The 26,103-nt window shown below is 45.1% G+C and overlaps 1 protein-coding gene across 1 annotated transcript in view; it reads left to right on the forward strand.

The window, feature by feature from the left end:
• ush1c (Usher syndrome 1C) overlaps positions 1 to 26,103 on the forward strand; it is a 343,726-nt gene that overhangs the window by 60,035 nt on the left and 257,588 nt on the right. Inside the window, exon 4 of the mRNA XM_086007821.1 lies at positions 1,723 to 1,861. Coding sequence (XP_085863947.1) covers positions 1,723 to 1,861 — 139 coding nt within the window. The remainder of the gene's footprint in view (positions 1 to 1,722; positions 1,862 to 26,103) is intronic.

Consider the following 26,103-nt stretch of genomic DNA (forward strand, 5'->3'; position numbering starts at 1 on the left):
GCTGTGAGGAGAACACAAAGGGCTGGATTTTCATTGAGGAGTCGGGTAGGAGGCAGGACTACAACTTTCGGGGTTGTAGTCCCACCTCCATTGAGTTCTAGCCAACCCAAGCAATTTTGACTTGATTGACCTTGTTGAGCCCGCCCAGCGAGCACGTATCACTCACCTGAACACCGGACATCTCGACCCCTCCAAGCCCTTCATCCCGACGGTCTGCCTCCTCTAACTTGGCGTGGTTTGGAGCTGTCGGGAATCCCACACTTCAACATTAAAAATAGGGATTAGGCTACAAACTGCCTGTTAACTACCTGTTATCAGGCAGTTAATTGGCACTAATCCCCTTCCTGCCTCGGGGAGGCGGGTCCCAGTGCGGGGCGGGTACCCGCCTCCTTTGAAACTGGCATGGAGACGGGTTGGCTGCGGGATGGATTCGTGCCCCTCGATTTTGGGATTTTAACCCCCCACATGCCTCCAATCCCGCCTCCACGGCCCAATGAAAATCCAGCCCAAAGAGTCTGCAAAGGGATATAGATGGACTGAGTGAGTGGGCAGTAAGGTTGCAAATGGAGTATAATGTAGGGAAATGTGAGGTTATTCACTTTGGTAGGAAGAATAGAAAAACAGAATATTTTTTAAATGGTGAGAAACTTTTAAATGTTGGTGCTCAGTGATTTGGGCGTCCTCGTAAAGGAAACACAGAGTTAGCATGCAGGAACAGCAAGCAATTATGAAGGCAAATGGCATGTTGGTATTTATTGCAAGGGGGTTGGAGTATAAGAGTAAGGAAGTCTTGCTACAATTGCACAGGGCCTTGGTGAGACCACACCTGGAGTACTGTGCACAGTTTTGGTCTCCTTATCTAAGGAAGGATATACTTGCCTTGGAGGTGGTGCAACGAAGGTTCACTAGATTGATTCCTGGGTTGAGAGGGCTGTCCTATGATGAGAGATTGTTTAGTATGGGCCGATACTCTCCGGAGTTTAGAAAAATGAGAGGTGATCTCATTGAAACATACAAGATTCTGAAGGGGATTGACAGGGTAGATGCTGAGAGGTTGTTTCCCCTGGCTGAAGTGTCTAAAACTAGGGGGCATAGTCTCAGGATAAGGGGTAGGCCATTTAAGACTGAGATGAGGAGGAATTTCTTCACTCAGAGGGTTGTGAATCTTTGGAATTCCCTGCCCCAGAGGGCTGTGAATGCTGAGTCTTTGAGTATATTCAAGGCTGAGATAGATAGATTTTTAGACTCTTGGGGAATCAAGGGATATGGAGATTGGGTTGGAAAGTGGAGTTGAGGTCGATGATCAGCCATGATCTTGTTAAATGGCGGAGCAGGCTCGAGGAGCCGTATGGCCTACTCCTGCTCTTATTTCTTATGTTCTTAAATAGTAACACAAAGAAAAAGAGAAAACCTGAACAAATAACAGGAAAATATGCTTGATGCTGATTTAAATATTTTTACATTAATTCTAAGACCGTAATGATGCTTACACAGGAAATGGGTGCAAACACTTCAGCTCACTAAAAAAGTAGGGAATTGTAGCCCAGAAAAAACTGCTCTCCTAATTGTCCACTTCCTCTGCAATATAAGCCCACAGCTTTATGTTTAACTTCAGGCTGTGAGCATCTGCTTTCCCAGTGTACAAACTGGGGAATTGGCCCTTTTATATAAATTCAATTTTGCTCACCTTTAAAATTCCATGTCTTTTTTTAACCCCTAAAGGAAATTGAAAGAGGTGCGTTTAGACAGAACACATCCTGAAGGATTAGGCCTGAGTGTGCGAGGTGGTTTGGAGTTTAACTGTGGCCTCTTCATCTCTCAATTAGTAAAAGGAGGGCAGGCAGACAGTGTCGGCCTACAGGTAAGGATTACTATCATGTATGAGAGGTAAAGTATTTCAGTAAACAATGTCTTTGTGTAAATACCAGTTGTAATTCAGCAAAATATTTCCTTGACAGTAGTACATCTGCATATTCATTAATAGAGAATTAGCTTTTTTAGCTCTAACTTGCTTACCAATGTCCTGTGACAATGCCAACAGAAGATTAGATGAGTTACATAGAGGTTTGCAATTTAAAAAAAAACATCTCATCATATGCTACAATATCACAAGATACTGGTGCATACTGAAGGGTGCCTCCAGATCTGTTTAGGCACCTGAAGTACATCTTCAGCATGCCGATGGCTTGTTCAATCACACATCTGGTGGTGATATAGCATTCATTGTAGCTCTGTTGGGCTTCATTGGTCAGGTTTCTGACGGGTATCATCAGTCAAGTTTGAAGTGGGTATCCCTTGTTTCCTAGCAGCCGCCCCTTAGGTCTGCTTGCAGGTCCAAAGATGTAGACCCTGTTTCGCGGGTGCCTCCTGTGAGCTGCATCCCTCTGCTGCTCCCCTCTCTGCTGCTCCCCTTCTTTGGTGTGTAGCTACAGGTCTTTGACCAGCAGGCTGCTGATGCTGCTGCTGGTCAAGTTGCTCCTCATCTGAGGTCCAATAAGCGGAACACATCCTGATGTGATAGAACAAACCTCCAAAGTTTGGAAGAAACCTCAAGTGTAGAAAGTCAACTCTTAGCAAATGTACTGTGAACACCCTTTCCCACTAGCAGGTCAGATAGCACCTGTGAGTACTGAGTATTTATTGCCATGTTTCCATGAGATTGATTGATCCCGTCAATTGTCGCTGTGTTCACACCTTGCTTTCACTGGCGGGTTTCTGGAAACTCGTGGACCCAGTGTTAAATTCAAAAGTGAGTTTAAGCATCGCTCTAATTGAGCCAAGTGAGCATGTAGACTAATGTGCTCGATTTAAATGCGGAAGTCGGTGGGTTTGAGCCAGCTTCCCGTGCGGTCAATTTCCCCAGTTTTTACCCCCCCCCACCCGCACCCAAAGCCACGTGTTCCACCGTGTTAAAATTCCCCCCTAGGAATCAGCCTCAAGACATTGGGAGTATTATTAACCCCTAAAAACGGGTGGGTTTGCGTCGGGTAAGAGGAAACCAATCCACCTCGAACCCGCCCACTTCCAGTTTTAACAGAGGCAGGCGACCAATCCGCTCTCGGGAGGTGGGTCAGTCATTGAAACCTTTTAAGGAGGCTGCGTTGCCTCATTTTAAGAGTTTTATTTTTAACTCATGCTGGCCGGGTTTCCCGGGCCTGGGGAAACCCAGCAGGTAAAAGGAGGTGAGAAGAGCTGGCTCCAGTAGGTAAGTGCCTTTACAACACTGCTTGTGGACCCAGAGGAGCAGGAGTGTTTCCCCTGGCCCAGCAAGCTACCCTGTAAACCCCCCCGCGAGCTGTCTGCTCCCTCCGCCCCCACAGCCCCCCCCCCCCGAGATCGACACTGCCTGACCAACATCTCCATCCCCCACGATCTCTCCCCCGACCACCATCTCGCCTCCCCCCGACCACCATCTCGCCTCCCCCCGACCACCATCTCGCCTCCCCCCGACCACCATCTCGCCTCCCCCCGACTACCATCTCGCCTCCCCCCGACCACCATCTCGCCTCCCCCCGACCACCATCTCGCCTCCCCCCGACCACGACCACGATCTCGTTCCCTTGACCACCATTTCCCCCTCTCACATAACCGCGATCTCTCCCCCCATCCCAGAGCGCTCTAGTCCCAGCCCCTGTCCTTCTGCTGCAGACTTTCCCACCTGACAGGCAGCCACCCTATCAGTCTGGCTGGCTGTCGGATGGGAAACCTGGAGAAAAAAACTTCAGGTTTCCCGTCCGTAACTCCTCTGGAAACTACAGCCTGTCCGTCAAATAATTTGTGAATATATTTATAACCTCTGCCAATTGTCTAAAATACAGCATATAAAGGTCTAGACAGGAAGTGATTGATCTGGATAAAAACTAATTTCGATTAACTGTAACAATTCTAGATACAATTTATGGAAGTAATAAACTATCTGAGACTCTGGAGTAATTTTAGCCCCCAAAAATGGGCGAGTTGGGTCGGGTGAGATGTTAAAATTTAAAAAATCTCAGACTGGACTCCAACCCGCCCACTTCCGGGTTTAACGGAGGCGGGACAGGGGGGAGTGCAGCCAACGCACTTGAGCTGGGGTTGGGGATCGGAGCCTCCTAGTATCAGACCCACCCCAGTATCAGAACCCATCCCTGTAGTCAGGGATTGGGATTGGGACCCCCCCATGGTCCCCCTAGCAGCTGCAGGCTCCTTACCTGTGGCTGCCGCCTCCTCCGGAGTGCTCCCCGTCCGACTGGGAGCCAAGCCTTTCAATCAGGCTGACTTCTGGGCGGGTATCCTGTCCAAAAAAAAGCTTCATGCTGTGAAGTCAAAGCTCTACAGCATGCGTGAACAAAACTCCACCGCCCCCCTACCCTGCCCCCCCCTCCCCGCTTACCAAACCTGCCCTTGTCAATATTGGGCTTTCCGGGTTTTAAGGGTGAATTATTTTGTTGTATCTCTTTCAGAAATATTTTACTGTAATGCATTCATTAAATTTAACAAGTATGAGAAAGTAGTAGATGCAGGTTCTATACCATTGCATCACCTATTTAGTTTGGGGAACTTGAAATCAATTAAAATGACAAGTTCTTAGACCCATCAAGTTACAAATCTTTAGAACAAACATATCCTTTTTGCTTTACAATAATACTGTTGTACTTTGGATAACTTACCTAAAAGAATTGCTAAATGACAGCAGACTTCATCATGCAAACACAAAGACATTCTTGTCTGCACTTGAGTGGTTTACTCAAATGGGTTGGGGTAAATGTTACGGTTTAAGTTACAAAATTAAATGTTACAGCAAGACCACATATTTTGGGAAGGAAGGACTTTCTTTATTGAATCACAGTCACTGTATTATGAGTCACTCAGAGAAGTGCTGAAACATTTGAACTGAAGCAAACCCCAGTCGCTCTATCAGTAATTTATGTGGGTAGATATTCTCATTTGCCAATGTATGTTGCTATTTGAGAGTCATTTATTGCAATACCAATTAAGATAATTATTTTGGAGACATTTGAAACAGAATTTTATTGTGACTTAATTTTCATTATAAACACTAACATTTAACATCTGTATTTGTAGTCCCTAAACTGAATAGCAAGTGCCTTTAACACATTTGTAAAATTCGGCGTTATTGACATTTTGAGTGAAACTACCATTGGTTTCTTATGGATCCAGATAATATTCAGTTGATTATCAGGCACGCGTATACTGGGCGGCCGATCCGGTACTGCCCATTTGGCACCACCGTCCGAGATGAATTTCTAGGCCACCATCTCTAGTTGCTCTGAGAAGGTGATGGTGGGCTGGCTTCTTGAACTGCTGCAGTACTTGTGGTGATGGTGCTCCCATGATGGAGTTAGGTATGTATCTCCAGGATATTGACCCAACAACAATGAGGAATGATGATATGTCCAGATCAGAATGGTGTGTGATTTGAGAAATGTCACACCCCATTCTGATTGTAGATTGTATTTGCTGCAACCATAGTGCACTGGTGATGGAGGGGGTGGGTATTGAGTGGCAGGAACGCCGATCACGCAAACTGCTCTGTCTTGGATAGTGTTGAGTTTCTTGAGTGTTGTTGCAGCTACACATATCCAGGGAGTGGTGAATATTCCATTAATACTCCTGACTTGTGTCTTGTAGATAGATGGTGGAGGGGCTTTGAAGGATTAGGAGGTGAGTCACTCGTTGACGCGTGTCCAGTCTCTGCCCTGCTCTTGTCAGACACAGTACTGATATGACTATTCCAGTTAAACTTCTAGTCAATTTGGCACTGGTTGAGATATCAGCAGAGGAACTGTTGCCATCAGAGAGTCCCACCACAGATCAAGCTTCTGGAAAATTAAGAAATGGTGTTGATTCTCCTTACAGATTAGACAATAAAGAAGTGTCTTTTAAAAGCTACACAGGAGTACTTTATGTTGAAAGTAGCTCATTGACTCTGTTTTTCTCTTTTCCCCCTCCCCCCAATCTTGTGTTCTCCTTTGATCTATTTTTGGGCAGTGCACATTGGTATAGAGAATAATTAATGTTCATAGAAAATGTTCATAGGTTTGACAGCCTAATCAAAGATTTCTGTTACATGTTAAAAGACTGCAGTGAAGTGACCAGGAACTCACCTGTATGAGGACAAAACAATTGTGAACCATGTTTAAAAACAAGAAAGCACGTGTGATTCATGGTAGAAAACAGTTAACAATCTAGAGAAGATTTGAGTATTGAATTAGTTAATTTGGCAGCCAGAAACCTTTGATAACAGATTCATAGTTATGCTTCAATAACCAAAAGCTTCCAAGAGCTTTCTGTAAAGATGAAAGACAGGTTATGAAGCTTTGGTTGTGTCCTTTCAACTGCTCTGATGAAGGATACACACCCAAAACATTATAATATGTCTTTTCTCTTTCAGATGCCGATTGACATGCTGTGTATTTTTAGTATTTTCTGTTTTTCCTCTTTATCTCCAATTGGGTTCTGGTGGAATGTGTCACATTTCTCAATTACTTTTTCAGTAAAAGCACTTCCACATTCTTATGTTCATTAATAACTAGACATTCTTATTATGAACACAGCTAGCTTCTAGCTAGTCATTTATTCAGTACACGTTCTCTAGGTACAGTATCTGTAGAGATGCAGCATGTGTGCTCCTGTGTGCAGGCTGCCATCTTGACTGTTGCCTTGTGGGTAGCCTAGTGCCTCATGGGTAATGTAGTCTTAATATCTATACAGCTGGGTAGTGTAGTCTTATATACATACAGCTATATACAGCTCTACGGCTCCACCTAGTGTCCACTATAGAGTGACATGTTATTGATCCTTACATCCCCCTTTCTTTGAGGTTTAACAAAATCAATATCAATCAACTTTCAAGAAAACAATAAAGATAATATCAGTAACACTTTTGTTAGTGCTCTATAAACATAAACATTTTCAAAACAGTCAACACATTTTCAAAGCTTTACATTGTACTCAAAGATTAAGTCTATCAGGCTTTTTTACTTCACGTGTGGATCTTCTCAACACGGGTAAGTCTGATGTGTCTTCATGAGATTGTTCTGGCGGTGAATGACAAGATGCAGTTGCGGCATTGTCATCAATCTGGTCTTGAATAGTCTCTTGTGTTTTTAGGAGGGAACGGCGGTTCCTCCTGAGAATCTGTCCTTCCTCAGTTCTAACAGTGTATGACCTTGGTCCTACTTCCTCAAGAACTGTAGCTTTCCTGTTCCATGCATCTGGATCCTCAATCCTGACAACATCATCCCTTGTCAATGGTTTTAGAGTTTTGGATGACTTGTCATAGTATGATTTCTGTTTCAGCTTTAACAGTTGAAGTCTCTGTCTCAGTTCCTCACTTTGCTGTTCTTTTGCACAGCAGGGTAGCGTGGTGCGCAACTTGTGACCCATTAGTAGTTCAGCAGGTGAAGAACCACAGTCTAAAGGTGAGGCTCGGTAGCTCAGCAGGGCGAGATAAGGATCAGACTTGCTTTCTGTCGCTTTCTTCAGTAGCTGCTTGAGAACTTGAACACCTTTCTCTGCCTTACCATTTGACTGAGCATACAAAGGACTGGATGTGATGTGCTGAAAGTCATAATGTGCTGCAAACTGTTGCCACTCCTTACAGTTGAAGCACGGACCATTGTCACTAACGGCAATCCTGGGAATTCCATGTCTGGCGAAGATGGATTTCACATGCATTATGACACTGCTTGCTGTGGTGCTTGAGAGCAGCGCCATCTCAGGATAGTTAGAATAGTAGTCAATCACTATTAGATAGTCTTTACCATTTAAATGAAAAAGGTCCATACCAACCTTTTGCCATGGTGCTGTTGGTATGTCAGCTACTATCATTGGTTCCTTTGCTTGTTTGTTTTGGTGTTTCTGACATGTCTCACATTTGCCTATCATGTTCTCAATGTCCTTATTTATGCCAGGCCAATAAACAGTGTCTCTTGCCCTCCTTTTGCATTTTCCAATTCCGAGGTGTCCATCATGAATCCTTTTGAGCATGTCTTGGCATAGAGCCTGTGGAATGACTATTCTGTTCTGTTTTAGTAATAGTCCACTTGCGACACTCAATTCTGACCTTATGTGAAAATATTTTGGACAGGAACCTTTTGGCCAACCATGATGAATGTTTTCTATTACTGTTTGTAATACTGTATCTTTTACTGTTTCTTCTGCTATTTGCTTTGATTTTGTGTCTGACACGGGCAGCGCAGCAGTGACCATACTCACATGAACATCCACGTCTTCTTCAGTAGAGCTCACATGACTCATTGTGGGTGCTCGGGATAGTGCATCTGCTAACATTATGTATTTGCCTGGTGTGTAGATCAGTTCAAAGTCATATCTTTGCAGCTTCATCATGAGTCGTTGAATCCTTGGAGACATCTCATTCAGGTTCTTTTTTTATGATGGCAACCAGAGGGCTGTGGTCTGTCTCAACTGTGAAGGTGGGAAGTCCATATATGTAGCCATGAAACTTTTCTAGTCCAACTACCAAGCCTAGACATTCCTTTTCAATCTGGGCGTATCGACACTCAGTATCAGTCATAGACCTGGAGGCATAGGCAACAGGCTTCCAATCTTCACCCTCTGCTTGTAGCAAGACCGCACCTAGGCCATCTTTTGATGCATCTGTTGACACTTTGATTCTTTTTGTTGGGTCAAAGAAGGTGAGTACAGGTGTGGTTGTCAGCACTGTTTTGAGGTTTATCGACTCTTGTTCATGTCTTTCTGTCCATGCGAACTCATTTGTTTTATGTAGCAGGTCTCGCAGACAGGCTGTCTTGGCTGACAAGTTAGGAATGAACTTTCCAATGAAGTTTATCATCCCCATGATGCGTAGCACTCCTTTTTTGTCAGTGGGTCGGGGCATTTTGAGTATGGTGTTCACTTTTTCCATATCTGGCTCTATTCCTTTACCAGATAGATTATCTCCTAGGAAAGTGACTTCCTGGACGCCAAACTGACACTTGGCTTTGTTGAGCTTCAGTCCATTCCGGCGTATGCTCTGTAGCACTTTAGTCAGTCTCTCATTGTGTTCTTTCAGTGTGGAACCCCAGATGATGATGTCATCAACATAGACCCGAACTCCTTCCAGACCTTCAATTATGTGTTCCATCGCTCTATGAAAGATTTCAGATGCAGATATTATCCCGAAAGGCATTCTGAGGAAACCATACCTGCCAAATGGTGTGTTGAAGGTATCGTATTTTGTGCTCTCTTCATCCAGTTTTAGTTGCCAAAATCCTTGTGAGGCATCGAGCTTTGTAAAGTATCTGGCACCTGACATTTCACTGGTGATTTCTTCTCGCTTGGGAATCTGGTAGTGTTCACGTTTTATGTTTGCATTTAAGTCCTTTGGATCCATGCATATTCTTAGATCATTGTTCTTTTTCTTTACACATACCATGGAGTTAACCCAGTCTGTTGGCTCTTCGACTTTCCTGATGACTCCTAGTGTGGTCATTCTGTCCAGTTCATTCTTGAGCCGGTCACGCAGGGGTGCTGGAACTCTTCATGGAGCATGTACCACTGGCTGAGCATCCTCCTTTAGCTGGATCTTGTAAGTGAATGGTAGAACTCCAAATCCTTTGAACACATCCTGGAAATTATTCACTACAGAATCCACCGAGTCATCTGGTCTGCTTATGGCACAGTTTATACGGTAGACTCTCTTGACCAGTTCGAAGTCCTCACAAGCTTTGTCACCCAGCAGTGAATCAAGTCTTTCAGCCACAACAGAAAACATGAGATGATGCACTTTGTCTTTGACTGTCACTTTAAGTCTGCATACACCTAAGCTATCTATTTTTTGTCCATTATAGTCCTTTAGTAGTACTGACTTTTTCTGTATTTTGGGCTTTTCTTTCATATTGTTAATGTCACTCATACTGATTAAGTTTGCTTTTGCCCCAGTGTCTAGTTTCAAGGTAACTAATGCTCCATTTACATGCAGTGGGATCATCCATTTGTCCTCTTTTACTGCATTAACTTTATGTTCAGCATTGTCCATTTCTGAGGGCTGCACATTTTCTGTATCCTTTTTGATATTGTCACATGACACAATTCCTACAAAAAATGTCTCACTTAAATCAGTGTCCTCAATTACATTAACTCGTTGCCCTTTCTTAGTTTTTACTTTTGAAAAGCATTGTTTGGCAAAGTGATTCTTTCCATTACACTTTGTGCACATTTTTCCAAACGCTGGGCATTGTCTTAACTGGTGTTTGTAACCACAGTGTTTACAATTAAAAATTTCATCCTCCGATTGCTTTTCATTTCTGTTCTGCCCACGTTTCTTCCCCTTGTAGGACACAGCACCGACAGCAGCATTATCACTCATTACAATCGCATCATTATTGATTTCACTGAAAGTCTTCGCTTGCTTTCGAACTAGCTCGCTGGCTTGGCATATTTTCACAGCACTTTCCAAATTTAGTTCGGTTTCTCTCAACAGACGTTCCCTGACTTTTTTTATCATGAATACCAAACACAATCTGGTCACGAATCATGGATGCTTTGAGCTCAGAGAAATTACATGTCTGTGCTTTCAGTTTCAGATCAGTTATAAAGCTATCAAAAGTCTCATTTTGCTGCTGTGTCCTTGAACAGAACATGTATCTTTCATAGGTCTCATTCTTTTTGGGAGAACAATGTGCATCAAATTTCTTTAGCACATCGTCTAATTTTTCTCTGTTCTCCACTGGATTAAATACAAATGTATTAAATACCTCTATCGGCTGTGGGCCTGCAACCGTAAGCAGCAACGCTATCTTCCTTGCGTCTGGCTTCGTACCGAATCCGATGGCTGCAATGTAGAGTTCGAATTGTTGTTTAAGAGTCTGCCAATTGTAGTCGATGTTTCCTGTGAGTTTCAAACGCTCTGGTGGCTTCAAATTCTCCATGTCGCTTTTCACAATTTTCAGCAGATCTTCACCATCCTGGTACCATCTTATGTTCATTAATAACTAGACATTCTTATTATGAACACAGCTAGCTTCTAGCTAGTCATTTATTCAGTACACGTTCTCTAGGTACAGTATCTGTAGAGATGCAGCATGTGTGCTCCTGTGTGCAGGCTGCCATCTTGACTGTTGCCTTGTGGGTAGCCTAGTGCCTCATGGGTAATGTAGTCTTAATATCTATACAGCTGGGTAGTGTAGTCTTATATACATACAGCTATATACAGCTCTACGGCTCCACCTAGTGTCCACTATAGAATGACATGTTATTGATCCTTACACATGTTACCAAATTAGATAATTTCAGCCAGGCCAGGAGTAGGGCCAGTACTATTAGTCTCAGTGGCCTTTGGCTAAGCAATAGGAAAAGCAGGAGGGTTCTGCCTCATACTCCTGATCGATTCTCCTCTATTGGAAAGTTTGCATGTTTGGAAATTGAGTGGGAACAGGCTTGGGCTTAACTGGGGTGCCCCATACCATGAAATAGTTTGTTGATGTGTACTGTTTAGACCCACATGTGAGGAATGGTCATTTGGGCAAAGTATCAAAGATGCAGTTGGAGCTGAGGGCCATGTTTTAACATGTATCATTGCATTTTTGAGAGGAAGTGACAAAATTTGGGGAGAAAGCCCGAGGCGGGAGGCCTAGGTTATCCTCGTTAGCGCTGCTCCTCCTGGCTCACAAGGAACCTTTCTAAAAAAAAAAATATATATATATTTTCACTTACCTTGACCTCCTTTGACAAGGATCCTTGCTGCCGCCAGATTTCGCTGGTAGGCGCGCTTTAGTGTGTCCTGTGGTTAAAATTGTGTTTGCATCCCAATGACTTAATCGGGATGTGCCTTTCCCAATTCAATTAGGCCCCCACTCTTCTGGGGCGGGTGGCCTTCCTGTGCCTGAATTCAGGCATATAAAAATGGTGGGGGTGCAGGAACGTGGCAAGAGTGCAGCGTGAACCCCCAACACCTTAAGTCCCCCCATCTGCACTGTTGTGGCTGCAAAGGTGAGGGAGGTTAAAATCGGCTCTATATTTCTAGACAAAATAGTAGCCATGTGTTTGTCGATTGTGTTGTTGAAGACTGTTGTTGAAGCTGTGTGGTTAGGGAAAGTGCTTGGTGACTCATTCAAATACATCTACTTCTCTGCAGAAGCAACAAAACTTTAGAAGGGAATCAAAAAAAATGAAAGAATAATGAAGAACCTATTATCCCTGCAACATGTAGTTGTCTCAAAAAAAATTCTTGCAGATTTTAATTACACGTGCCACAAAGTGAATGAGAGAAACACAGAACACCATTGACTGTTAATGTACTATTGTGTGAATTCACAGAAGAATTTTCATCTTGATGAATTCTTTTTTGGGGGTGGCGGACAGAAGGTTAGTTATTTTCTTCTGGACTAGTTTGAGTTCAAATCTGCAGAAGTAGGAGCAACAACCAGGAAGTGTAATGTACCTATTGATATCCTTTTATACTGTGAAAGTGATCTGTAGACTGGCTAAATACTATGGGCCTTGAGGCCATTTGGAACTTGTCAATGCACTGTAGCAAGTGCACACGTAAGAATGTCACAGGAATGTCTAGTTACTGCAATACTTCCATGGTGGTGTGTTCCCAATGCTATAAAAACAGGATTATAACTATGTATTCCCAGCATTTCTGTTTATAATTTCAGATTTCCAGCATTTGCAGTTTTATTTCCTCTTTTTGTAACAGATAGTTAATTATTGGCACTTTTAGTGTCTAAACATAGAAGATAGGAGCAGGAGTAGGCCATTCGGCCCCTCGAGCCTGCTCCGCCATTCAGTGCGATCATGGCTGATCATCCAAATTCAGTACCCTGTCCCTGCTTTCTCCCCATATCCCTTGATCCCTTTAGCCTTAAGAAATATATCCAACTCCTTCTTGAATATATTTAATGAATTGGCCTCTATTGCCTTCTGTGGTAGAGAATTCCACAGGTTCACCACTCTCTGGGTGAAGAAATTCCTCCTAATTTCTGTCCTAAATGGCTTACCCCTTATCCTTAGACTGTGACCCCTGGTTCTGGACTCCCCGACCATCGGGAACATCCTTCCTGCATCTAGTCTGTCCAGTCCTGTCAGAATTTTATAAGTTTCAATGAGATCCCCTCGCATTCTTCTAAACTCCAGCGAGTATAAGCCCAATCGACCCAATCTCTCCTCATACGTCATTCCTGCCAGCCCAGGTATCAGCCTGGTGAATCTTCGCTGTACTCCCTCCATGGCAAGAACATCCTTCCTCAGATAAGGTGACCAAAACTGCACACAATACTCCAGATGTGGTCTCACCAAGGCCCTGTACAACTGCAGCAAGACATCCTTGTTCCTGTACTCAAACCCTCTCGCTACGAAGGCCAACATACCATATGCCTTCTTAACCGCCTGCTGCACCTGCATGCTTACCTTCAGCGACTGGTGCACAAGGACACCCAGGTCTCGTTGTACTTCCCCTTCTCCCAATCTACTGCCATTCAGATAATAATCTGCCTTCCTGTTTTTGACACCAAAGTGGATAACCTCGCATTTATCCACATTATATTGCATCTGCCATGCTTCTGCCCAATCACCCAACCTGTCCAAATCATCCTGGAGTTTCTCGGCATCCTCCTCACAGCACACACGCCCACCCAGCTTTGTGTCGTCTGCAAACTTGGAGATATTACATCTAGTTCCCTCGTCTAGATCATTAATATATATTGTGAATAGCTGGGGTCCAAGGACCGATCCCTGCGGTACCCCACTAGTCACTGCCTGCCACTCGGAAAAAGACCCGTTTATTCCAACACTTTGCTTTCTGTCTGGCAACCAGTTCTCTATCCAAGTCAATACCTTGCCCCAAATCCCATGTGCTTTACACGCTAATCTCTTATACGGGACCTTATCGAAAGCCTTCTGAAATTCCAAATACACCACATCCACTGGTTCTCCCTTATCTATTTTACCAGTTACATCCTCAAAAACTTCCAGTAGATTAGTCAAGCACGATTTACCTTTTGTAAATCCATGTTGACTTTGTCCGATCCTGTCACTGTTTTCCAAGTGCTCTGCTATTACATCTTTTATAATGGACTCTAGCATTTTCCCCACTACCGAGGTCAGGCTTACCGGTCTGTAATTCCCTGTTTTCTCTCTACCACCTTTTTTGAATATCACAGAATCACAGAAACCCCACAGTGCAGATAGAGGCCATTTCGGCCCATCGAGCCTGCACCAATAGTGGGGTAACATTAGCTACCCTCCAATCCATGGGTACTGTTCCAGATTCCATCGAATGTTGGAAGATGATCAGCAATGCATCTACTATTTCTAGGGCCACTTCCTAAAAACTGAATGGATGAGCTACAGAATTTGTTCATCCCAGTTTGGCATAAAAATAAAACAAAAATTTTCCTAACACCATTTCCCTACAAATACTGATTTCTTTCAATTCCTCCCTTTCATCAGACCCTATGTTCCCCGACATCTCTGGGAGGTTATTTGTGTCCTCCTTTGTGAAGACAGAACCAAAATATGTATTTAATTGGTCTGCCATTTCTTTGTTCCCCATTATAAATTCCCCTGATTCTGACTGCAAGGGACCTACGCCTGACTTCACCAATCTTTTCCTCTTCACATATCTATAAAAGCTTTTACAAGTCAGTTTTTATGTTCCCTGAAAGCTTACTCTCATATTCTATTTTCCCCTTCTTAATTAATCCCTTTGTCCTCCTTTGTTGAATCCTAAACTGCTCCCAATCCTCAGGTTTACTGCTTTTTCTGGCCATTTTTATGTCCTCTCCTTGGATCTTATGCTATCCCTAATTTCCCTTGTTAGCCACGGTAGGGATATATAGGGATATTGGTATATAGGGATATGTAGATAGAAGATGCTGAATACCATAAATATTGGTTGGCTAATTGAAAATATTAATAGTCAACACTTCTTTACCACATGCCTTCTATTTACTTTTATTTATTGTGTTCGCATTTCCAATTGTTAGAAGGAAATATGGCTGCCATAAATATGTTCTGCTAGTACTTTAACTACCTTTGTCACGAAATACCTGGACCAGAGTTGCAGACTATTGCCTTCCATTCTGTGGAACTGTTCTCCAGCTTTTATTTTGTGTATACAATACATTATGGCATGAAAGGAATATCTCTCTATAACAAACATTAAACCCACGATTGAATGGTATACTGCCAAATAGAATTTGATAGAAATCTCAGTGAGGCAATAGGCAGCCCTTCTGTTCTTGCAATGTATATCTTAACACAATAAAAGACAGCTCCTGAGCGGGATGTATTTTGAGTTCATTATGTTGCAAGGAAAAATTAATGCTGTATTTACTGTCCTCAGGCTGTTATCTACAGTATGGATTCCAGACAACTAGTATTTCACTCACACTGCCTGGCTGGAACTGTAATTCTCTTGCCCAGGGGAAAGCACTGTGCATGCATTGGAAGTTTAATGGTTAAAGAAAATGGGTAGCAGTGTCTGAACTTTCTAAACATTTAAATTAACTCCAGGTAGGTTTCACAGGTGTCCAGGAGATGGTATTGCACTCCATATGGTGTCAACCCAAGCAGTGTGAGACAACTTCCTCTACGGGGTCTTACACCATTTCTGTCCAATCCGTAAGTTTATAGTACAACTTCAGTGTTGCAGTAAAGTGGAAACCACTTCTTAGTGATGCTAAGATTGCAGTGTAAACACACCCTAAAACTAACAAGGAACAGCCTGTTACTTTTTTGGGTTTTACTTTAGGTAATTCTCTTGTGCTCAGCGTCAAAGACTCTCCTGTAAGTGAGCCTTGCTTCTTGTGAACTGAAGTGTGACCTTGCATGCATATTATTATAGTGTTCTTTAGGGATTGAACAGAAACTCTTTTTACTTATTTAACTCCCTGGATATGAAATGGGCCTTCTTGTGCTCTCTTAAACTTTGGAAAGCATAAAAATAAATACTCTTATCATACCCTGGTTTAGCTTATAAACCACAGAATAGGTTTATAACAGTACCAGATAAGCAATGGCAATGGACAATGCAGCAGATTATAGTAGTTTACAGAACTTTTATCTTTACTGCTATACAAAAATAACAAACGTAATCTTCACTAATTCTCTCGGTGTAGAATTTATATGTGGGATTTCAGCAGGACTATGGAGTCTGAAGCTTTTTATCTCAATGACCACAGAGAAACTGGAGCAACACTGCCCTTTGAAGTTCAACCAGGAACAAATATGTGTTTCTCACAATTTCATCAATTGCCAAAAATCCACAGGATTTAAACCCTCACAGATGCTTGCAGGCTGAGGGTGTACCTCTCGTACTCTTCGAAGTTAAAACCTGGGATATAACAAAAAAACTATCCTTCCATACTGGAAATAAGTTTACCAACTTAACACAGTGATTTCCTGAACTTCCTTCCGATGCAAGACAACTTTTATTTGTGGGTGTTAATGAGCACTTTACCTTCATTTGATAGATTTCAGGACAAAGCCAGCATTCTGTGATAAGTGGTTTCCACTTGCTTTGCATGGATTGATGCCTTTGAAGGCTTGCTACAGACAAAAATGTGTATTCTTTGCAGCCTGAGGAAAGCAAGTTAGCAGTAATCAAAAATTAAAATGAGCAGTCACATCTCATAGAGGTTAAAAATATCCAAACATTATGGGGGAAAATTTGGTATTGACCATTTTGGGGCGCTAACATCACCTGAGCGCTATCTTTAGCGCAGGCGACCGCGAAATTCAGTTTTAGCGCCCCAAGAGGGAAGTGGAATGCTAAGTCACACTCCTCTTATGGCGCTACCACAGAGTGCTACTCACATTCCGCCGCTGTCAATTACAAGTACTCAGACAGACTGGCGCCTTCCAGTTCTTAAAAGGGAGGTTCCATCATACAGCACAGCCTCACTCTGATCATTGCTGATTGTGAATTGCAAACCATCCTTGAAGTATCTTATGGCTAATCAGAGGCCCAGGGAGAAAGCTCGCCAGTTCAGCAACCAGGCTTTGAAGGCTCTGGTAGCGGCCGTGGAAATCCGATGGGCAGTGCTCTTCCCAGATACTGGCAGGAGGCCATTGCCACAGGACTTCAGGAGGTTGTGGAGGGAGGTCGCCCAGTACGTCTCGGCCAGAAGCGTAGTCCACAGGACTCCCACTCAGTGCTGCAAGAAGTTCAACGACCTCACTCGGGTGGTCAGGGTGAGTACGTGCCTCAAAAACCTCTATATGCCACCATCTCAACCTCACTCTATGCACAGACGTTGTAAACTATACCCACCTACTGAAAGTCACATCCACATCTCACGCCTTGCATACATTAACAGCTATTCAACTATGGTAGGCACATCTGCCAAACACATAACTGCACACTCACTCGCACGCTGTCCATTTTATTGCAGGCCAAGCTTGCTCATAACAGGAGGGAGCAGCAATGCACGGGGGGAGGTTGGGCCAAGCTGCCCCCCCTTACAGACCTAGAGGAGCAAATGCGCAACATCATTGGGGCCCAGCTCATGGGCGCTATGGCAGTCGGAGACGTCGATCCCCTTGGGGACAACAATGGTATGTTCATCACCACTCCCTCTTCTCTCATTGCTTCCCCCTCACACCACAAGCCCTTCACACTTTCCATCTAAGTATACTGTCTCCATTCCTTGCTCCCTTCCTGCCCCCCTCCCCTGATGTTAAAGCCACTCTTGTGCCTTTATGCTTTCAGATAATCAGTCACCAGCTGACCAGCCTGTCCCTCAGCCTCCCAGTGGAGCGACGCGGGAGAGGAGGAGGAACAACAAGACAGAGCCTCACTGCCTGTGTCTCCCGAGGGCGAGATGTCCGACAAGGGGGCCACGCGATCGCTGGAGGGGAGCCAAGGAAATGGGTCTGATATGAGTGAAGCTCCAGGACCCAGCGGGCTGCAGCAACACCATGGGGAAAGGGAAGCTTGGGGGCGCGAGTTCTGCTGTGCAGGACTTGGATGAGGACCTCTGTGGAGGCGTTGACCACACAGGCGATGAGCATGCACACCGAGCTCATGGATGCACTGGCAAGGAGAGTGGAGGAGTCCGCCTCCAGCATTGCACTCATCTCTGTGCAAACCATCAAGCCCATCCTTGGCAAGGATAGTCGACTCGTAGAGAGACCGTGGGGACACAAACCTCAGGCTGCGTGTCATGAGTGAGGTGGCAGCAGCTGTTGCAGCACAGGCCGAAGCAATGCAATGGCTTGGTGCTGTAATGGAGTCGGTGGTTGGTGGCATCCAATCTCAGAAAGCTCTCATGCAGTCTCACATTGATGCCATGCAAGCGCTGACTGCTGCCATCATCGCTGGATCAACCACTGTCCACCGGGGATCTGAGGGTGCCGCAGCAGGCCAGCAATCTGTGCTCGAGTAGATTGCTCCGGATGCTGAGGTTCTGCCGCAGGGGATTAGCAGTGTGTTGGTCGAGCAGGAAGGTGCTGTCCTCTCTCAGGATGACAGCATTCCTGCTGCCACCACTGCCACTCCAGCATTGCACTTGCCGCAGCCTGTAACCCAGCCATCCCAGACTACTGCCGCCCATGCTGAGGTGTTGCAGTCTGCAGCCGGGCCTTCCAGGCCCAGAGCTGGTCGAGGGTGTCCTGCAAGGCCATCTGCAGTCTCTAGCTCCCAGACTCAGCTGCCTTCCGCCAGCCTTGCTGCAGCCACTGGGGCCACATCACCGAGGAGCAGCAGGGTTGGGTGAGGGGAATTGCAAAGGGGAGGGAAATCATTGAGGAAGAGCGAATAAATAATACCTTATTAGCAAATGGGATTGTGTGCAAATAATTTGATGTGTTTGTAAATATATTAATAATAATAATAATAATAATTCAACTTTATTGTCATTGCACAAGTACATGAACAACGAAATGTGATCTTGCAAGCTCCCATGACTGGGAGAAGCAAAGCCGCTGCGTCGGTGCGCGCCGCCATTCCATTTCCACCATTCCTCCTGTCCGACAATCTTCAGCCCAACGCCCGGGCCTGCTCACCAGCCGCTCCTCCTTCCGTGACCTTCTCACCAACCGCCCCACCTCGGTTCAGTTCAGTTTGGTAAGAAAGAGTTGTTTGTTTATTATTGATTGTGTTTCATAAGAGAGAGTTGTGCACAATAATTTTTTAATTCGACGTAGCACATTTTGTGATATTTCTCCTTTGACCTTTGCTCGGTGATAAGGGCTGCGAGCTGGCTGTAATGATGTGGTTGTTCTGCGCAAAGGCCATGTGCTAGCTCATTTATTGGAAGCGCTGTGTAGTGACGTGATCACAAATGGTCCTTGCAGAAGCAAGATTGAATGGCTTCCTCCTACGTTGCTGCTGCTCCTCATCCTCCTCCTGTCCCTCTTCCTCCTCCTGAGGTGGATCGGCAATCCCTAATGGCAATGGCTGGGCCTTCAGAATGGCCAGGATGCAGCACACAACAATGAAAAGGGAGACTCGATCAGGGGAGTACTTCAGGGCTCCTCCAGAGTGGTCAAGGCAGCGGAACCGTTGCTTTAGCACTCCGATAGTCTGTTCGATCAGATTCCTGGTGGCGGTATGGCTGTCATATGCATGTTGAGCAGGAGTGTTGGCGTTGCGGAGGGGTGTCATCAGCCAGGTGGCGAGTGGATAACCCTTGTCTCCGAGCAGCCAGCCGTGAGCTTCATGTGGTGGGTGGAACAGTGCTGGGACACTGGTCTGTCGCAGGATGAATGTATCGTGGGTGCTGCCAGGATAGAGGGCATTGACGGCGAGGATGCGCTGTCTGTGGTCGCACACCAAGTGAACGTTCAGAGAGTGGTAGCCTTTGTGGTTACGGAACACCTCTGCAATGTGATGAGGTGCCCACAGTGGGTGCAGTCAATAGCACCCTGCACCATGGGGAAGTCCGCTATCCTTGCAAAGCCACATGCGCGTTCATCCTGTTTCTCCTTGGTCATGGGGAATGAGATGTACTCCCTTCTCCTTCTGTACAGAGCATCTGTCACCTCCTGGATGCAGCAATGGATGGTGAACTGTGAAATGTTTGCAATATCCCCTGTTGAAGCCCGGAAGGAGCTGCTAGCATAGAAATTGAGAGCAACTGTGACTTTCACTGCCACTGAGAGAGATGTCCTGGTCCTGAGCTGAGGCTGGAGGTCTGGCTGCAGGAGGTGGCAAAGCTCTGTGACCACCTCCTTGCTGAAGCGGAGCCTTCTAAGGCACTGCTCCTCTGACAGATGAATGTAGGAGAAGAGCTCCCGGAATACCCTGGGAGGGTAAGGTCTCCTGTTGAGAGCCCTGTTGGCCCTCTTCCCTCTGGCCACGTTTTCCAATCTTTCTCTCTGCCTCCGCTGTCCCGACGGTGAAGCTGGAGGGCGAGGTCCCGTGCCAGAACAGCCCCCATTAAGTGTTGGAAATGTTGCAGTATCAAATGTAACACAAATGAAACTGATAAATCTTTCTCAGGAGCAAAACTCCTTCAAGTCGGAAAACCTCAAATCGGTCAAAGCGCCTGTCTGCTTCTGTCAAGCTGACAAGGCAGCATTGTTTGCTGCCTAAAAAAAACCCCGGAGGTTGACGCCTTTAAATAGCATTCCTCCAGCTCCCAGCCGACTGCAAACTGCCACCTCTACCTATCGTTCCTAATGGCAGGCGCTGAGGCAGGGGGCAAGAATGAATTTCCGGTCCGGGGCAATGCGCCGCTAGCATGATGTCACGATCTCTGGCTGCAGGAGGGCGTGGAGATAGTGGTTAGCGCCGCCACAAACCGCCAGGTGAATTTCACCGACTGCGCTGACATCGCCGCGCCTGGGCATTAAGTCGTTAGCGTCCTGTTAGCGCCCCCGGAGGCGCTAACGGCAGGCGCTATGGTACTGAATTTCTAGCCCGGAGGATTTGAATAATACAAAATTCCAATTTGTCACACTGCTAGCCACGTTTGTCACTGATTGCTTGATCTGGTTTGGCACAAAATAAAGATCGATCATTTCACAGACCCTTTTCCAAGAAAGATGGCCACCATCATAAGTGAGAGTAAAGTAGTTGGTATTTAAGTATTCTGAAGAGTATGTACTCACAGGTATAACCACAGTACACATTTGTACAAGGGGTGCATGAGAAAATAAATCTGCATGATCCACTGTGAGGAACAACACTGACTATTGCCTGTGGGTAGAATGTATGCGATGTATATTGGACCATGTACCAAGAGTCTTTAAAGTCAAATCTTCGTAGAGAAACTTAAAATTTTACACCTGTAAAGTTCCACCCATTTTATAATGATGTTTGTGATTTGAAAAATAAGACAATTGATATTGGAGAAAAAAGGGGGAATATTCACATGAAAAAACGGGTGGGTTGGAAGCGGGAAGGAAGTTAAAGTTTCAAAAATCTAAATCCCGCCGCCAACCCATCCACTTTCAACTTTTACTCAGTGGGATGCAGGGCGGGCAGCCAACCCAGTGCCAGGAGGTGGGCTGGCATTTCAAATACGATAATGAAGCCTGAAGCCTTTGCTTTAACCTGCTGTGTAGGTTTAACTGCAGCTGGCCGTCAATCCCGGGCCTCGGATTCCCGGTAGCTGCAGCGAAGAGGGCACAGCCTCGGGGAGCAATCCTTGTGGGCCGAGAGAAGCAAGAGTGCCACCTAGGGTTGGTGATCGAACACCCCCTCACCTCCCCCCAACACCCCCCCACACCCCCCGCAGGCATTGGGCCAATCCTCCGGGCTTGGAAACCCCTCCAGCACCTACCTGTTGCTGCAGCATCCTGTCCAGCCAGCATTCCCCTCCTGACTGGAAGCCAATTAATCTCCAATTATTGTTTTTGTTATTTGATTGCTGCAGTGTGGCTGGTACAGAAACTTTTTGATAGACTTTTAACCAGTTACTGAAAATAAGTATGGTGTGGAGATGCTGGTGTTGGATTGGGGTGAACAAATGTAAGAAGTCACACAACACCAGGTTATAGTCCAACAGTTTTATTTGAAATCACAAGCTTTCGGAGCGCTGCTCCTTCGTCAGGTGAAGTGGAGAGATGCATAAAGACACAGCTTATATAGTCAGAGAATAATGCCAGATGATTACAGGTAATCTTTCTAACTGCCATTTATCACACCTCGGCAGAGAGATAATCACAGCAATCAAAGGTGTAAATGGTGTCCAAACAGGTCAGTCAGGAAAACATTACATCAAAGAACAATGAGGTGGGGTCACAAGGGGTCAAATGTTGCAGATGCTGGGGTCTGTATGAAAAACAAAAAACAGACAAAAAAACATTTCTTTTGCTGGAAATCACAGCAGGTCCGGCCGCATCTGTGTAGAGAGAACAAGCCAACGACGACTCGAGTCTGGATGACCCTATGTCAGGTGGGGTGACATGTAGCGTGACATGAACCCAAGATCCCGGTTGAGGCCGTCCTCATGAGTGCGGAACTTGGCTATCAGTTTCTGCTCTACGATTTTGCGTTGTCTGTCTTGAAGGCCGCCTTGCAGAATGCTTACCTGAAGATCGGAGGCTGAATGTCCTTGACTGCTGAAGTGTTCCCCGACTGGGAGGGAACACTCCTGCCTGGCGATTGTTGCATGGTGTCCGTTCATCCGTTGTCGCAGTGTCTGCATGGTCTCGCCGATGTACCATGCTCCGGGGCATCCTTTCCTGCAACGTATGAGGTAGACAACGTTGGCCGAGTCACATGAGTATGTACCATGTACCTGGTGGGTGGTGTCCTCACGTGTGATGATGGTATCTGTGTTGATGATCTGGCATGTCTTGCAGAGGTTGCCATGGCAGGGTTGTGTGGTGTCGTGGTCGCTGTTCTCCTGAAAGCTGGGTAATTTGCTGCGAACGATGGTCTGTTTGAGGTTAGGCGGCTGTTTGAAGGCGAGTAGTGGAGGCGTGGGGATGGCCTTAGCGAGGTGTTCGTCATCATCGATGACATGTTGAAGGCTGCGAAGAACATGGCGTAGTTTCTCCGCTCCGGGGAAGTACTGGACGACTAAGGGTACTCTGTTGGTTGTGTCCCGTGTTTGTCTTCTGAGGAGGTCTATGCGATATTTTGCTGTGGCCCGTCGGAACTGTCGATCAACGAGTCGAGCGCCATATCCCGTTCTTACGAGGGCGTCTTTCAGCGTCTGTAGGTGTCCATCGCACTCTACACCAGTATCCCCCACGACGACGGCATCACTGCGACAGCCTCAGTACTCGACACCAACAACAGCCAATCTCCAGACACCATCCTACAACTCATCCGCTTCATCCTTGACCACAATGTCTTCACCTTCGACAACCAGTTCTTTACCCAAACACACGGAACAGCCATGGGGACCAAATTCGCACCCCAATACGCCAACATCTTCATGCACAAGTTCGAGCAAGACTTCTTCACTGCACAGGACCTCCAACCAACGCTATACACCAGATACATCGATGACATTTTCTTCCTATGGACCCACGGTGAAGAATCACTGAAAAGACTACACGATAACATCAACAAGTTCCATCCCACCATCAAACTCACCATGGACTACTCCTCAGAATCGGTTTCATTCTTGGACACACGAATCTCCATCAAAATCGGACACCTCAGCACTTCACTCTACCGCAAGCCCACGGACAACCTCAGGATGCTCCACTTCTCCAGCTTCCACCCTAACCATGTTAAAGAAGCCATCCCCTATGGACAAGCCCTGCAAATACACAGGATCTGCTCAGACGAGGAGGAACGCGATGGATACCTACAGACGCTGAAAGACGCCCTCGTAAGAACGGGATATGACGCTCGACTCGTCGATCGACAGTTCCGACGGGCCACAGCAAAAAATCGCATAGACCTTCTCAGAAGACAAACACGGGACACAACCAACAGAGTACCCTTCGTCGTCCAGTACTTCCCCGGAGCGGAGAAACTACGTCATATTCTTCGCAGCCTTCAACATGTCATCGATGATGACGAACACCTCGCTAAGGCCATCCCCATGCCTCCACTACTCACCTTCAAACAGCCGCCTAACCTCAAACAGACCATCGTTCGCAGCAAATTACCCAGCTTTCAGGAGAACAGCGACCACGACACCACGCAACCCTGCCATGGCAACCTCTGCAAGACATGCCAGATCATCAACACAGATACCATCATCACACGTGAGGACACCACCCACCAGGTACATGGTACATACTCATGTGACTCGGCCAACGTTGTCTACCTCATACGTTGCAGGAAAGGATGCCCCGGAGCATGGTACATCGGCGAGACCATGCAGACACTGCGACAACGGATGAATGGACACCGCGCAACAATCGCCAGGCAGGAGTGTTCCCTCCCAGTCGGGGAACACTTCAGCAGTCAAGGACATTCAGTCTCCAATCTTCGGGTAAGCATTCTCCAAGGCGGCCTTCGAGACACATGACAACGCAAAATCGTAGAGCAGAAACTGATAGCCAAGTTCCGCACTCATGAGGACGGCCTCAACCGGGATCTTGGGTTCATGTCACGCTACATGTAACCCCACCTGACGTAGGGTCATCCAGACTCGAGTCGTCGTTGGCTTGTTCTCTCTACACAGATGCGGCCGGACCTGCTGTGATTTCCAGCAAAAGAAATGTTTTTTTGTCTGTTTTTTGTTTTTCATACAGACCCCAGCATCTGCAACATTTGACCCCTTGTGACCCCACCGCATTGTTCTTTGATGTAATGTTTTCCTGACTAACCTGTTTGGACACCATTCACACGTTTGATTGCTGTGATTATCTCTCGGCCGAGGTGTGATAAATGGCAGTTAGAAAGATTACCTGTAATCATCTGGCATTATTCTCTGACTATATAAGCTGTGTCTTTATGCATCTCTCCACTTCACCTGACGAAGGAGCAGCGCTCCGAAAGCTTGTGATTTCAAATAAAACTGTTGGACTATAACCTGGTGTTGTGCGACTTCTTACATTTGAAAATAAGTATGATACATAGGAAGTTCATTGTTCCAAACTGCTGTTTTAACTCATGCATTTTGAAGATTGGCAAATCTGTTTTACTTAAATTGCTTTAAATGCAACCTTGTTTTGCAGTGGCTAGAGTTCATTTTTACAGTGGCATCTTACCAATAAAAACAATTACAATGCAAATTCCATTGCTGACCTTTTGGAAACATTTGGATGATTTCACTTGTCAAGGGGTGTATTGAATGTGTCTGACATAATATAAATTTGAATTTTTAAAAAATTAACATTGCCAAGTTGTTAGTCATAAATTGCAATAAATAAAATGAGCAGAAACTCCCTTTATCTACTATAGATGATCTAATCTCCAATTATTGTTTTTGTTATTTGATTGCCACAGTGTGGCTGGTACAGAAAATTTTTGACAGACTTTTAACCAGTTACTGAAAATAAATATGATACACAGGAAGATCATTGTTCCAAACTGCTGTCTCATGGTATAGCGACACTGTCTGAAATTTCACTCTTTTCACCAGCTACCATTTCTACTGATTCTTTGTGCAAGACAAGTGCATTTTTTTACATTACTGTTCAAGCTCACATTTTATTTATACTGGAAAGAGATGTGCAAAATATTATGCATACCAGCTTAAAGTTCCTGTTCCATTGAAAATAAAATGAAAATAAAAATCAAGGATTCATGGCAGACAAAGGCGCAGGATACAATTTTCACTTTTGTAACTACCATTAATCTGCTTTGATAAAATTGGATTTCAAATTAGTAATAGTGTGCTCTACATTTCCTGGTACTACTCTGCCTCATAATGGGGCAGTGTATCAGGAGTATTAGTCAGCTTTTGAAGACATAATTGCAGTTATATTAGCTCATAAATGTCCAAATGTGTACCAGTTCTAATGGATCCACTCAGAGTTGTAGAGTAATTATTTAGATTTTATCACCAGTGAATAAATTTGAAGTTTCTAAATGTTTAGAATTAATCACTAAAGAAAACTCTCAGGAAAATTAAAGTGTATCTGAATTTTTGTCTCATTTTTAAATGCCACCAGTTTTCTCCTTCCTCTACATCTTGTTGAATTATGGTCGCATGTTGTTGGCTTTGAATTACAAACCTAGAATCTACAGCATAGAAACAGGCCATTCGGCTCAACTAGTCTATGCTGGTGTTTATGTTCCACACGAGCCTCACCACACTCTAATTCCTTCCT

Source organism: Somniosus microcephalus, chromosome 15 (assembly GCF_052327205.1).
Source record: "Somniosus microcephalus isolate GS21.2 chromosome 15, FLI_Smic_1.0, whole genome shotgun sequence".
NCBI classification, from domain to species: domain Eukaryota; kingdom Metazoa; phylum Chordata; class Chondrichthyes; order Squaliformes; family Somniosidae; genus Somniosus; species Somniosus microcephalus.